General features: G+C 45.3%; 1 protein-coding gene across 1 annotated transcript in view; it reads right to left on the bottom strand.

Annotated features, from left to right (window-relative positions):
• Positions 1–2,195: 2,195 nt before the first annotated feature.
• LMX1A (LIM homeobox transcription factor 1 alpha) overlaps positions 2,196–13,938 on the bottom strand; it is a 75,312-nt gene continuing 63,569 nt past the window's right edge. The window contains exons 5-9 of the mRNA XM_083621661.1: positions 10,397–10,566; positions 8,046–8,123; positions 5,651–5,720; positions 3,961–4,134; positions 2,196–3,034 (exon numbers count right to left, since the gene is read on the bottom strand). Coding sequence (XP_083477787.1) covers positions 2,874–3,034; positions 3,961–4,134; positions 5,651–5,720; positions 8,046–8,123; positions 10,397–10,566 — 653 coding nt within the window. The 3' untranslated portion in view covers positions 2,196–2,873. The remainder of the gene's footprint in view (positions 3,035–3,960; positions 4,135–5,650; positions 5,721–8,045; positions 8,124–10,396; positions 10,567–13,938) is intronic.

Below are 13,938 nucleotides of genomic sequence, written 5' to 3'. Positions count from 1 at the left end.
GGAGACACATCTTTGTACCAGGGCTCTGAGGAAGAAAAAGCTGCAGGATACAAGACCTCACCTTGGAGAGCACAGGGAGGTTGCAATACTGCATGCCTAACAGTGCGACGGCCAGCAGAGAAGTAATCTGGTGGGGAAGGGAGAGCTATACTGTTTTTATGGGGTGCCTTAGCATCTTCCAAGATAGCCTGCCTTGTCATTCTGAAAATGGACTTACCATGTGAGCGCTGCAATCATTACTTGGAAAATATGATGATGAGAACCCATGCTAGGTCTTTGTACCTTTTATTATCCCAAAGTCTCAAAGTTGAGAGTTGCTAACTCAACTATCCATTCATCTCTATGCCATTCTTGGTCATTCCAGTGGACCACCAGTGGCCTCAGGATCACAGTGGAGATATCATTTCCTGGAGCTGGAACCTGACACCTGGTAGTCATTGACAGACCTGTCTCCACATGTTCACCCAATCTGTTGGGGATGGGGGTAACCTTTATACTCATTTGCCTCATGGCATCTTATCTTATGGTAGATTGCTTGTGAAGTACTACGTTCTTTTAGACTGGAGATAGACCGTTATTTTTCAAGAGCTGAAAGTGATCTGAGAGAAGCTTCATATCTTATAGTATTACTTTTGTTCTATTGTTGACATGGATCAAGCAGGTTTTTGAAGCAATACCTAAACTTGCAAGGCATGTTTCAGTAGAGAAAAAATAAGGGTCAGGGCACACATTATGGGCAGTGCTCCCTCTTATCATGATCAGGTCTGAAATATTGTCTGTCTCCAGTTTTAGACAAACTGAATATTACTGATCACCATGTTTTAGGGAAGCTGGGAGAGAAATGTTACGTGCTTCCTCCTACTACACAGAGGAGCATGGTCAAGTCAGCACCATCAGCACAGAAGGACGTCAGGCCCACCAACAGAGACAGGGAAGAAGAGCAGGGAGCTGGATTCCTACAGCTCCATGTCAGAGGAACTTGAATCTGCCTGGGTCCTCTCCAGTTCCCTCTCAGTCAGCCCATTATGAGTCTTCTCTAAATAAGAGGTGGAACTCAGCATGTTAAAGACATATATGTAGCGATCCTTCACTCCGGCCAGTTCAACAGAAGATTTCTCGGTTACATTGGAAGACTCCATTATTTAAGTGGCAGAAGAATGAGCTAGTCTAACTCATCTGGAAGGCATATGAAGACCAATGTCCATTGCCTATGGAGTTCACCGGAAGTCCTTTCTATTGCAACAAAGGACTTTAGAATGGATACCCATGACAATTGTCGATGTTATTTTGTCAAATTCTTTGTGGTGTTCTATTCTATTCTTCACCAACAGCAGTGGAGGTTCTGGTTTCTGAAAGGAGTCAACCATTTAGTTTCTTAAGTGTTCCTACATCATCCCCTTGCGAATCTTGATAGTGGGGTTCTTAAACTCTCCACAGCCCATGAATGTACTCTGGAATTGTTAGAAAATCCAGAGGCAGCTTTTCCATTGCTTTGAAAGATGCCTTCATTTAGAATAAGGGCTTCCTCTACGTGTATGTACAAGGCTAACCTCTGTGCTGCTGATGGGACACGAAGCATGATGCGTCTCTTTCTTGGGATGACAATTCTCTTGTATAGAACTAATGTTGGCTGCAACCCGAATTGCACTGAAGTCAACAGCAGAGTTTTCCTTTAGTCTAATGGAACTAGATTGCATGCAGAAGGGAGGATGGGTAACCCTGATATTTTCAGACGTGGATTTTCATTTGAAAACCAATGAAGAAATGGAAAGAAGCATCAAATTGCCTCCAGCTGAGACTGCTACTCTCTCTCTGCTTTTCTGTCTTTGCAAACCAAATGTGATGTTTTAGAAAACCCGGTTCTTTCATTTCATAATTTAAGTGCATTGAGCAATTTCTTAAATATGGTTCACTCAGAAAATAAAGTTATTTTTTGCTGTGCAGAACTTTTCTATCATTAGGGATAAACCTGATGCAATATTAGGTGCGCTTGTATCTTGTATATAAATGCACACGCCCTTACATGAACACACTCAAACACCTTGACACACATGTTTGCCAGGCACCAAGAGCTTACAGCTTTCTAAATTGATAGCTATATGAACAAACCATGAACCTTCCCATCCCCCCATACATTTTTTGGCAGTGTCAAAAATGCCTCCCATGTCAATTATTTTCTGTCACTCATTGCAAAATAATAATAATAATGTTCATTTATTAGTTTAAATTGCTCTCACTCTCACATGCCCAGATCTAATTGACTTCATTCTGATATCATCCTGTTCACTGTGTGATTCTGATAGGGTGGGTTCACTTACGTGATTAATCCAGGAAGGAGAAAGAAATAGCAATCAAGGAAGAAATGATAGCAATGCAGAAACCGCAGAAGCCACCAGGAGGAACCACGTTGCCAAAAAGGATTGCAAAATGCGCGAATTATTGAAAATTATCTAAGTTTTTGTTTTCCCCAGAAGGGTAGTCCACCCAAATGAGGAACTTTTGTTTCAGCCCCAAAGTTCAAAGTGGGAAATATTGCTTGCCTATCTAGTCTAAGCCTAAAGTACTGATTTTTGCAACTTGCCTTCAAGACAGCCTTAAATAAAACACGGGGGGGGGGGGGAATAAGTTTTTGTCTTCTTTCATGCATTCCTTGACACTTCAAAATTTAAAACTCAGTTTCAAAAAGTCGTTCCATAAATGGGTTCGCAAAAGGAGAACGGAGTTTTGAATTCTTCCTTCACAAATGTTCCTGATTTCCGCTGAATTTTTCAAATGGGAAACGAAGCTAGCAATTTCAAAATCCTTTCCTCTTCTTCTCTCCAGGTGGCACCTGCAGTGAGCCCAGCCCTGGTCTGTTCAGAGCCTCAAATGCCTCAAGATGTGAAGTAGGAGCTCTGCATGGAGTACAGGTGGTCAATGGGGTTCCCCACTCTGGACTGCAAGGGCCCAGGTTCCACAGTTGTTAAGAAACAGTCGCCCAGGTTGCTGAGGGAGGTGTCGTCACTGTCCATCTCACACAAAAGGTGCTCAGAACCTTCAGAACAGAGAGAAAGATTTGTTCCACTCAGGCACAATCCACTCACACAACACTGAAATGAACGGGAGCTGCTTGGGTGCAGAGTCGAGCACTTGCGCCAATCTTTTTATTGGCGCTTGCACATGAGAACTTCTTTCAGAAGTGTCATCAGAATTTTGACTAAGCAACTGTAATGATGATGATGATAATATTATTATTATTATTAATAATAATAATAATAATAATAATAATAATAATAATAATAATACAGTGGTACCTTGGGTTACATATGCTTCAGGTTATATACGCTTCAGGTTACAGACTCCGCTAACCCAGAAATAGTGCTTCAGGTTAAGAACTTTGCTTCAGGATGAGAACAGAAATCGTGCTCCGGTGGCATGGCAGCAGCAGGAGGCCCCATTAGCTAAAGTGGTGCTTCAGGTTAAGAACAGTTTCAGGTTAAGTACGGACCTCCGGAACGAATTAAGTACTTAACCCGAGGTACCACTGTATCTCTCATGTGTTTGAGGTAGCTAAACAGACATACAATCTGAATCAAGGATCTAGACCAGGCATAGGCAAACTCCAGCCCTCCAGATGTTTGGGACTACAATTCCCATCATCCCTAGCTAACAGGACCAGTGGTTAGGGATGATGGGAATTGTAGTCCCAAACATCTGGAGTTTGTCTATGCCTGATCTAGATGGAAACCAGAGACGTTTAAAATCTCAAACTCCACTAGCTTAAGCCTGGAAGCCCAAACCCAGCACAGATATTGTCTTAGAGGGCTATGGGCTCTTGACATCCTAAATTCATGTTGCTAAGGGGTTCCTCTTAGTCTGTCTGAGACGTTGCAACGGGACATACAGAAAGAAGCCGTTTCAAACTCTGACTCAATTTACGGCTCCCTCAAAATGTGCAATATGCAGGGTTTCCGTTCTTACCATAAGGGTGCATGTGGTCTCCTGGCATTTGTGGCGGAGTGAGCCCTTGCCGGAAGGGGTCTGAGCTGTAAACACTTTGATCAATGACCAATACTTGTTGTGGAGGTGGTTGCAAGGTGGTATAAGAGTTCATGATTCCTTCGAGGCCTGTGTTGTTGCCACTGTTTGTCTGAGCTGGAAGACAATGGCAAAAAAAATGCATGAGTTCATAAGATCAGTCTCCCAATACCTTATTATTTCACTTATGTCAGCAAGACCTGGCTTTTCTATACTGGTGCCTTTTTGCTTAATGAACTTTTTTCTCCAGTCCCAGGAGGTGTGAACTCTTTCCCAGCTCCCCTATTTTCAAAGCCATACCCAACCAACCCATATATGACTTCTCATTTTTCAGTCTCGGAATAAATGAATTAAACCATCAGTCGACTCAAATATATGAGCTGCTTAAAGGGTCACAGCCAGCCAGACCTACATATTATCAAGTTCATGAAAAATATAACTACAAGCTCCTTTGGAACTCGGATGCCAAGTTCACTGTAAGACAGGACTCCTGTGATGATGATGATGATGATATTTATACCCTGCTCATCTGACTGGGTTTCCCCAGCCACTCTGGGCGGCTTACAGCACACACAAAAATGTAAACCATTAGATATTAAAAACTTCTGTAAACAGGGCTGCCTTCAGATGTCTTCTAAAAGTTAGATAACTGTTTATTTCCTTGACATCTGATGGGAGGGCATTCCACAGGGTGGGTGCCACTACCGAGAAGGCCCTCTGTTGCACAATTTTCCCCCCCATGTTCAACCCCCTTCTCTCTCCCCCCTCTCTTTCTTTCATTCTTTGACATGCAAAAGAACCCTCAACATGTTCAGTCTTAGAGTCAATCCAGAAAAGATGCTGAAAGATAAATGTATGGATCTCAGACTTTTGGGGTTTTTTTGGTTTTTTAGTTCAATACATCTAAGGGGGTTTCGGGACATTGGATCAGGAAACTCCTCTGCTTTTTGTCTTGCAGAAGGAAGTGTACACACTTTAAAATAGATGGATGGCGGCTAACAGATTGAGGTTGAATCCTGACAAGACAGAAGTACTGTTTTGGGGGGACAGGGGGTGGGCAGGTATGGGGACTCCCTGATCCTGAATGGAGTAACTGTGCCCCTGAAGGACCAGGTGCGCATCATGCAAAAGAGGGGCCATTGTGCTAGAAGAATGATCTAAGCATGGAAAGAAGAGTTGAGATGGGAATCATGTTCAGCCTTGTATAGTAAAGGGAAATTGGGAAGCAAAGCTAAGGACTGAAAAGTTATGGAGATTACAGTGCAAAACCAACAACAATCTGAGGAGAGTTCCCAGGTAGGACATGGCAGCCGAGATGTCCTAGGAGCCAAGGAGAAGTGAATCATAACTTTTCCATATCAATAAATTCTAGTTTTTCAAGGTAACACCAAGAACTGAGTGTTGATGAAACCATGGGATAAGTCAAATTGATATTGTGGGGAGGACCATAGCTGTTCATGGCATGCTATTAAAGTCTCCGAGGAAATGAAATCTTGCCTCCAGCAACTCCTGGTGCCTCCATGGAAAGAGAATCTACTTTCCATTTTCAGAATCCTGGCTGTAGGTGGTGGAGTTTCAAGAAAGAGGGAACTGGCAGGTCCTGTGACAGAAGCGGGTTAGGAGACAGGCTTACCAGAAGTGAGCCTCTGTGTTGTTTGTTGATCTTGCTGTTGCTGCTGTTGTCGTCTCGCTAATTTCTTCATCTGTTACAGAAAGGGAGGAAAAGTTAGAACAAGCCAATATCCCCTCCTCTTCTTTTCTTAAATGGTGGGACAGCATCCACAGGGTTAGCAGAAGCCCAATGCTGTTGTTACACTCTGATAGTTCTTAAGATGGGCATCTTAAGATGGACTGAGAGAGAGCCCTGTCTGAGAGAGCCACTTCCGCCCTAAGGAGGAGGTGGGGTTGCGGGCTTCATGGGCCCTCCACACGTGTGGTGAGTGAAGGCCAGCCCCTGCGCGATTGGGAGGATTCCCAGCCACGTCACCCCCTGGCCGACCAATTGGCTGGTTCAGGGGGCCTATAAAGGCAGGACGTGGCCGGGGGTCTCCCTCTTTGCCGCTCGCCAGCTGTTCCTGCTTTTCCCACCCTCCCGCCCTATAAGGTTGTCGTTCTTTGACCTTGCTATGGACCTTTGTTGGTCGCTGTTGAGGAATTTTTCCACTTGGCAAATTGGCACCAGCCACTTGGTTTTCACCTAAAAGGTAAAGGTAAAGGGACCCCTGACCATTAGGTCTAGTCGTGGCCGACTCTGGGGTTGCGGCGCTCATCTCGCTTTATTGGCCGAGGGAGCTGGTGTACAGCTTCGGGGTCATGGGGCAAGCATGACTAAGCAGCTTCTGGTGAACCAGAGTAGCGCACGGAAATGTCGTTTACCTTCCTGCCGGAGCGGTACCTATTTATCGACTTGCACTTTGACGTGCTTTCAAACTGCTAGGTGGGCAGGATCTGGGACCGAGCAACCAGAGCTCACCACGTCGCAGGGATTCGAACCGCCGACCTTCTGATCAGCAACTCCTAGGCTCTGTGGTTTAACCCACAGTGCCACCCGCGTCCCCTACCTCGTAGTTTTCATCTACCTCGTAGCAAATCATCACAACTTTTCGGGTATTGGCGGTTAGGCTTTGGTATAGTTCTGTAGATGGAAGAGGGGAGGTAGCACCATCACCTGCCCCACATATTGAAGGGTAGTCCGTTAAAGGATTCTGGGGGGCGTGGCCCTGTCTGAAGCCTAGGAAGGTGAGGGCCTAAGGCACGCCCCCTAGCGGTGACCCTGGGGGGAGTTCCTAGTTGATGTGTATCAGCAAGACTCCCCCTATTGGTGGTTAACCCTTCCCGGACTTCGAGCGGACGGGCTGAAGTCGGATATACCGTATTTTTCACTTTATAGGACGCACTTTTTCCCCTCCAAAAATTAAGGGGAAATGATTGTGCTTCCTATGGAGTGAATGCAGGTTCCTTGGCTTCAGCGAAAGCAACACGAAGCCTCCAAAGCGCAGAGGGAGTGCTCCCTCCGCGCTCCGGAGGCTACGCATTGCTTTCGCTGAAGCCTGGAGAGCGAGAGCGGTCGGTGCGCACCGACCCCTCTCACTCTCCAGGCTTCAGGGATAGCCGCCTGAAGCCTTTGGAGTGCAGAGCGAGGTCCCGCTGCGCTCCAAAGGCTTCGGGTGGCTATCCCTGAAGCCTTTGGAGCACAGCGGGAACTTGCGCTGTGCTCCAAAGGCTTCGGGGTTAGCTGCGCAAAGCCTCCGCAGAGCAGCAGGGCGCCTTCACCCCGCTGCCCTGCAGAGGCTTCACAGGCTGTCCCAGAAGCCAGAAAAGCGACACGGAGCTGCACAAAGCCTCCCCAGGGCAGCGGGGTGCCTTTATCCCGCCGCCCTCTGGAGGCTTCATGGGCTGTCCCAGAAGCCTCCGCAGGGCACGGGGATGAAGTCTTCCCATACCCTATGGAGGCTTTGCACGAAGCTAGAACAGCTAGAGGGAGTGCTGCGCAGCTCCCAGCGGCTATCCCAGAAGCCAGAACAGCAAGAGGCTATCCCAGAAGCCAGATCCCTCTTGCTGTTCTGGCTTCTGGGATTCAGATTTTTCCCCCTTGTTTCCTCCCCCCCCCCCAAACTAGGTGAGTCCTATCGCCTGGTGCATCCTATAGAGCGAAAAGTACGGTAGTCAGCTAGGACCAATGCCTAAGCCAATACTGCTCATCACCTGTAACCAATAAAGTTGTGGCCTTTTTTAGCCCATTAACCTTAATAATTGTGTCATGTGTCATTATTTCCACCTTGGGGGGGGGGGTCGGGAACTCACCATGCAACTTCTGCCAGCCTGTGCAGCTCAGTGCAACTATGCTAGACGGACCAATGGTCGGTTAGACAGCTTCCCAAATCCAAAAATGCAGTCTGCAAATTGCCTATTCCTACTCCAAACTAGGGCTACATTTTCTGTTTAGATAGGTAGCTCTCCTATCTAAAAATGGATGAAAGGCCCCAGCGTCATTATGTAGTAAGTGATTCAAGGAGAAATGTTGTTACCTTAGCTCTTTGATTCTGGAACCAGACCTGAACAACTCGGACACTCAGACCCGTCTCGGCCGCAAGTGTTTCCCTTACCTTCATGAAATGTCAGAACAGCAGACATGATTATTCGTTTAAAACAGAGGCAAAAGGATCAGCAAATTACTAAATGTGTAGGACTCTCAACACAAATTTCAACATTTTCATAAAAGGGTTTTTTTCATTTTTCGGCACAAAATCTCAGTGTTTGCAGTTGCTCCCTAGATTTCTCACCAAAATCCAAAACCACCAGAACTGGAAGTTTTTGGAGTTCAGCAGTCGGATTTCAAGCATGTGTCTCCAAACAGGGGAGCTGTGAAAACACGCAGAATACTGATCAGTGCGTATCAAAAGTGATCACGGGGATGAAGCAACTCCCCTAGGGAGGAAAGTTGCAGCATTCGGGACTTTTTGGTTTAGAGCAAAGGCTAGTAGCAGGTGACAGGATAGAAGTTTTAAAAATTATGCATGGCATGGAGAAAGCGGGTGAAGAAAGGTTTTCTTTACTGTCTCATAACACTGAATGTTGGAAGAAGCAGGACAGTCAAAAGAAAGTGCTTCTTCGCTCAGTGCGTAAACTATGGAATTTTATCCCACAAGAGGTAGCAATGGACACCAACTTGGATGGCTTTAGAGAAATGGCTATTAGCTACAATGACTATGTCCTATCCAGGGGCAATATGCCTCTGAAGAGTAGCAGCTAGGGAACTGAAGTGGGCGAGGGCTTGCCACGGGCTCCTCATTGGCCATTGTGAGAACAAGATGCAGGAATAGCTCGGCCTTTGGTTTGATCCAGCAGGGATCTTATGGTTTAATGTGGGATTATTATTTTTCTAAAGAACCCACAACTCTTTAGTTTTTCCCTGTAAAGGTAAAAAAGGACCCCTGGACAGTTAAGTCCAGTCAAAGGCGATTAGGAGGTTGCAGTGCTCATCTCGCTTCCAGGCCGAGGGAGCGTTTGCCAGCTTCCCGGGTCATGTGGCTATCATAACTAAACCGCTTCTGGCGCAACGGGACACCATGACGGAAACCAGAGCACACAGAAATGCCGTTTACCTTCCCGCCACAGCAGCACCTATTTATCTACTTGCACTGGTGTGCTTTTGAACTGCTAGGTTGGCAGGAGCAGGGACAAAGCAACAGGAGCTCACCCTGTCATGCGGTTTCGACCACAGCACCACCCACATCCTCTGAACAGTAGCTGCTGGGGAAATGAAGTGGGGGAGTGTGCTGTGTTGCTCAAATCCTGTTTGGGGCTTTCCACAGGCATGTGGGGTGTGAAACACAGAGCAGTCAAATACATCATTCCTAGAGTGGACATGTTTACACATGAAGAGGGATGTTTGTCCAGACAGTAGATAAACTTCCTGTTTTCTCCTGTGCTGGGACAAACTTCCTCTACATGTGACCAGAGTTGGGTATGACCTTACCTGTGCAGGTAACAAAAGAGCACAGGGCAGGCTCTCTCTGACTCCATTCCTTGAAGAAGCAACAGCTTCTTAACCTGAGATGCTCTCTTGGCTGGAAGCCAAGAAAGGACAAAAGAACTATCTCCTTATGGGATAGATTCCAGGTGTATATATTTTGTAACTTAAGTCTGCCTTCTGGGATCCATTTGTGAACAGAGTGTGTGAGTAAACTCTTTTTATACTTTTCTACAAGACTGTGCTGTGTCTATTCTTTTTAGGAGAGAATAAAAGGGGTATTACCAGGAAACTTATTTTAGAGGCTTATGCAAGCTTGGCAAACCGATCCGCTGTGTAAGTTTAAAGAGGGAATGTTACTCTGCTAAATCATAGAACTGGTTAGGAAGGATATTATCTAACAATATATCCTCTCCTGCCTTCCTGAACATTCCCACAGGGCACCTCACTGGTCATTGTGAGAAAAGGATGTAGGAATAGCTGGGCCTTTGGTTTGATCCAGCAGGGAATCTTGTTTCTAAACTAAACAACCCACAATTCTTGAGTAAGCAGGTAAGGGGCTCTCAGGCTTGAGTAGGGCTACACAACTTGCAGTCTATCAGCCTGTCATTTACATACAGTGCTCACGCCTGGGTCATTAAATCTCTCTTGTCCTTTTGCTGACTGCTCAGGAGTGATGGTCAAGTGCCTGGGAAATCACAGCACTTGTCTGTTGGGCTGCATTCTGTTTAGCGGACCACACGCCTGAATCTGACTGCCACCAGCAGAGCACAATGTCTAGGAATTATTAAGACAGGAGTCACACTACGGCCATGGGATTCAACAACATCTTTGGCAGTGTAAACTGGCTACCTCTGGTGATTCCAGTGTTCATGGTGCCAGTTTCTTCTTATGATCAAACTGTACCTTCCTGCATGGTTTAGAAGACACTTCAAACGATGCCTTGAATGCCCGGCGCTGCTGGGTTGTCAAGATGGTCCTGGGTCGTTTCGGCCTCTTGTGGTCCTTGCTCTCCTCGGATGTTTTCCCAGTGCCATCTCCCATTTTGCACAGGCTCCCTTCATCATCACTTTTACCTTAAAAGATTGGGGAAGGGGATAAAATCCCACATAGTGCGATTCACAAGCCAGCCTTTGCTTAAAACAAAATCACCCCAAATTGAGAAGCCGCATGGAAAAGCTCCATACTAACAGGAAGATGCTCAAAATTCCTTTCAGAATTTGCACATGTAGGGCTACAAAGCACTCAGAAGCATTTGGTAAGGAAAGGAAAGACAGTGGAGAGAAACCAGGGGTCCTGGTTTGCAACTTTTACAGGGGTGTGGCTGGGGTGGTTGTAAGGAAATAACAAAGCAGTCAAAACAGGATTATAAGCTCAACTCAAATCTGGTTACACAACAAGTCAGCAGCCATCTCCCAGGGGCCTAAATGCCAGTGTGGTGTAGTGGTTAAGAGCGATGGACTCGTAATCTGGTGAATCGGGTTAGCATCCCCGCTCCTCCACATGCAGCTGCTGGGTGACATTGGGCCAGTCACACTTCTTTGAAGTCTCTCAGCCCTATCTATCTATCTATCTATCTATCTATCATCTACCTACCTACCTATCTCAGCCCCACTCACCTCACAGTGTTTGTTATGGGGGAGGAAGGGAAAGGAGAATGTTAGTTGCTTTGAGACTCCTTTGGGTAGTGATAAAGCGGGATATCAAATCCAAACTCTTCTTCTTCTTCTTCCTAAAGAAGGATATTTAAACATCCTTCTGCAAACTAGAAACAAGATGGCCAGACAGGCTTCTCTGGGCAAAGGTTTCAAAGGTTTCAAAGCGGGAATTAGCCTTGCTCCAGTTGCCACTAATGGAACCTCAGACAGCCTAATCCTAACCCTAGATTCAGACCATTTCAAACGTTTAAAGTCATTAGTAACACTTTGAATTAAGCCCAGAGATTATATGTACAGGTATCATATGGTGTTTTTAGCTAACACCCAACCTATAGCTCAGCTCCAAATGATCTTTAAAAATGTCCCCATTGCATTGGAGAAATCTCACCTCAAGGCTCTCAAAGCATGCATCATGGCAGCCAGAACTCCACTGAAGAGTAATTAAGCAGGCTTTTCAATTAGCATGAGTGTGAAACACTTTGCCTGGGAGGTGTAGAAGCTCTTAAGCCATCGGCCTCCATTACTCTAAGTAAATGTCTGGAATAAGGTAGTCCTAATTGGCAAGGTTAGCATTCCAGTAAAATGTTTGGCACTAGAGTGTGTGCCTTCAATACTATGCTGCTTCAGGTTGCACATGGAGAGGGGCGCACCATTTTTAAAAAATGTTCCCTCATATTAACAGTTCCTTGCAAACAGAAAATGAGCACAACAATGGAGGATGGTTCTGGCCCTAAACAAAGACCTGGCTGTGATAATTTTCAACTTGCACGGTGCATTTAAAAACGACAGCAAATCTGTGGAGTGGTAAAAGCTTTCTGGGAAATGATATATAATGAGTTAAAGAAACTGTTTAAGAAAACTTTTGTTAAAAAACCAGAAGGTTTTCTGTTAGGTATACAGTGGTACCTCTAGTTATGAACTTAATTCATTCCGGAGGTCCGTTCTTAACCTGAAACTGTTCTTAACTAGAGGTGTGCTTTCGCTAATGGGGCCTCTTGCTGCCGCCGGCACACGATTTTCATTCTCATCCTGGGGCAAAGTTCTCAACTCGAGGTACCTCTTCCAGGTTAGTGGAGTTTGTAACCTGAATCATTTGTAACCTGGGGTGTTTGTAACTCAAGGTACCACTGTAAAAGGTGAAGAGATACCAAAAGAAGACATAATACTTTTAATGTACGCAAGGACGGCAGCAAGAATACTACTAGACCAGAGATGGAAGGAGGGAAAGGGTCGACTAGAGAAGAATGGCAGACTAAATTGATGGAGTATGCAGAGATGGCAAGACTGACGGGAAATATCAGAAACCAGGAAGACCAAGTATTTCTAAAGACTGGAAGAAAATTTTAATGTATTTAAAAGACCACTGTAAACGGTTAAAATCATTGGCAGGGATACAATGACACTTGTAATGTGAAATGAACGATGGTAACTATGGATATATAACAGATAAAGGTAAAGGTAAAGGTACCCCTGCCCGTACGGGCCAGTCGTGACCGACTCTAGGGTTGCGCGCTCATCTCACTTAAGAGGCCGGGAGCCAGCGCCGTCTGAAGACACTTCCGGGTCACGTGGCCAGCGTGACGAAGCTGCAACTGGCGAGCCAGCACCAGTGCCGCACACGGAAACGCCGCTTACCTTCCCGCTATAAAGTGGTACCTATTTATCTACTTGCACTTAGGGGTGCTTTCGAACTGCTAGGTGGGCAGGAGCTGGGACCGAACGATGGGAGCTCACCCCGCCGCGGGGATTCGAACCACCAACCTTACGATCAGCAAGTCCTAGGCACTGAGGTTTTACCCACAGCGCCACCCGCGTCCCTATATAACAGATAGATAACAGTAAAAGATGCAGAATGTATATTTTTTTAATATGGAACTTTTGAAGGGAGAGAAGAGGGTCCGAAGGTTTGAAAGAACCTTTTACTTTAATGTTTTGAAATGGTTAAAGTTAAAATGTATAAAAGTATGTAAAACCAATACATTTTTTTTATAAAAAATAAATAAAATAAAAACAACAAATCCTCACTTGCAGTCTGGACTAAGTATGGTCCATACGTCCACCTCAGTCCCATCTCCTGATGTGTTGCATGTATGGAATAGGCCTCAGAAGAGTGCAAAATAGTAGCATTTTATCAGTGAATAGTATCTGAAAACAATGAGTCGATTGCTCTAATAAAGCCAGTGTATGCAAGACTTATAGCTCCTGAGTCTGAATATCTTTTTTAAAAGGCACCTCACACTATGTTGTGCGTGTGTTTTCATACATCCAACAGTTTATTTTACAGTGCATAATATGGGATAAATGGAGGCAATGAGACGAAAAGGAGTCAAGTTTGCATTGTGCAAACACATGTTGTGCATTCCCACACGTTTCAGAAACTAGGCAGACTCCTAGTTTGGACCAACGTCTGAAAATGCTCTGTATTTTGCAACTTTTAATTGAAAGGGCAGCAAGTCCCAAGACTTGGAGTCTATTCAGAATATACGCCAACTGAACCCATTTTCTAGTTGCTGGCAAATCACGGTCTCATTTTTACCACTGGATGATGTTTTGGTCAAATATAGCGTGAATATTGTGTTATTGTTCAGGATTTCGTTCCCTCCACAGAGTCTCTTGAACTTGAAACTCTAAGTGGGCAACAGGGAATGTATCTTGTCCCTATGTTTGCTGCAGGAAACAGCACAAGTGCTCGATAAACACATCTGATTGCATATGTAGAAGAAGAAGAAGAGTTTGGACTTGATATCCTGCCTTTCACTCCCCTTCAGGAGTCTCAAAGCAGCTAACAAT

Source organism: Podarcis filfolensis, assembly GCF_964270895.1.
Source record: "Podarcis filfolensis genome assembly, chromosome: 6".
In the NCBI taxonomy this organism is placed as follows: Eukaryota; Metazoa; Chordata; class Lepidosauria; order Squamata; family Lacertidae; genus Podarcis; species Podarcis filfolensis.
This window is presented reverse-complemented; position numbering and strand designations above follow the sequence as displayed.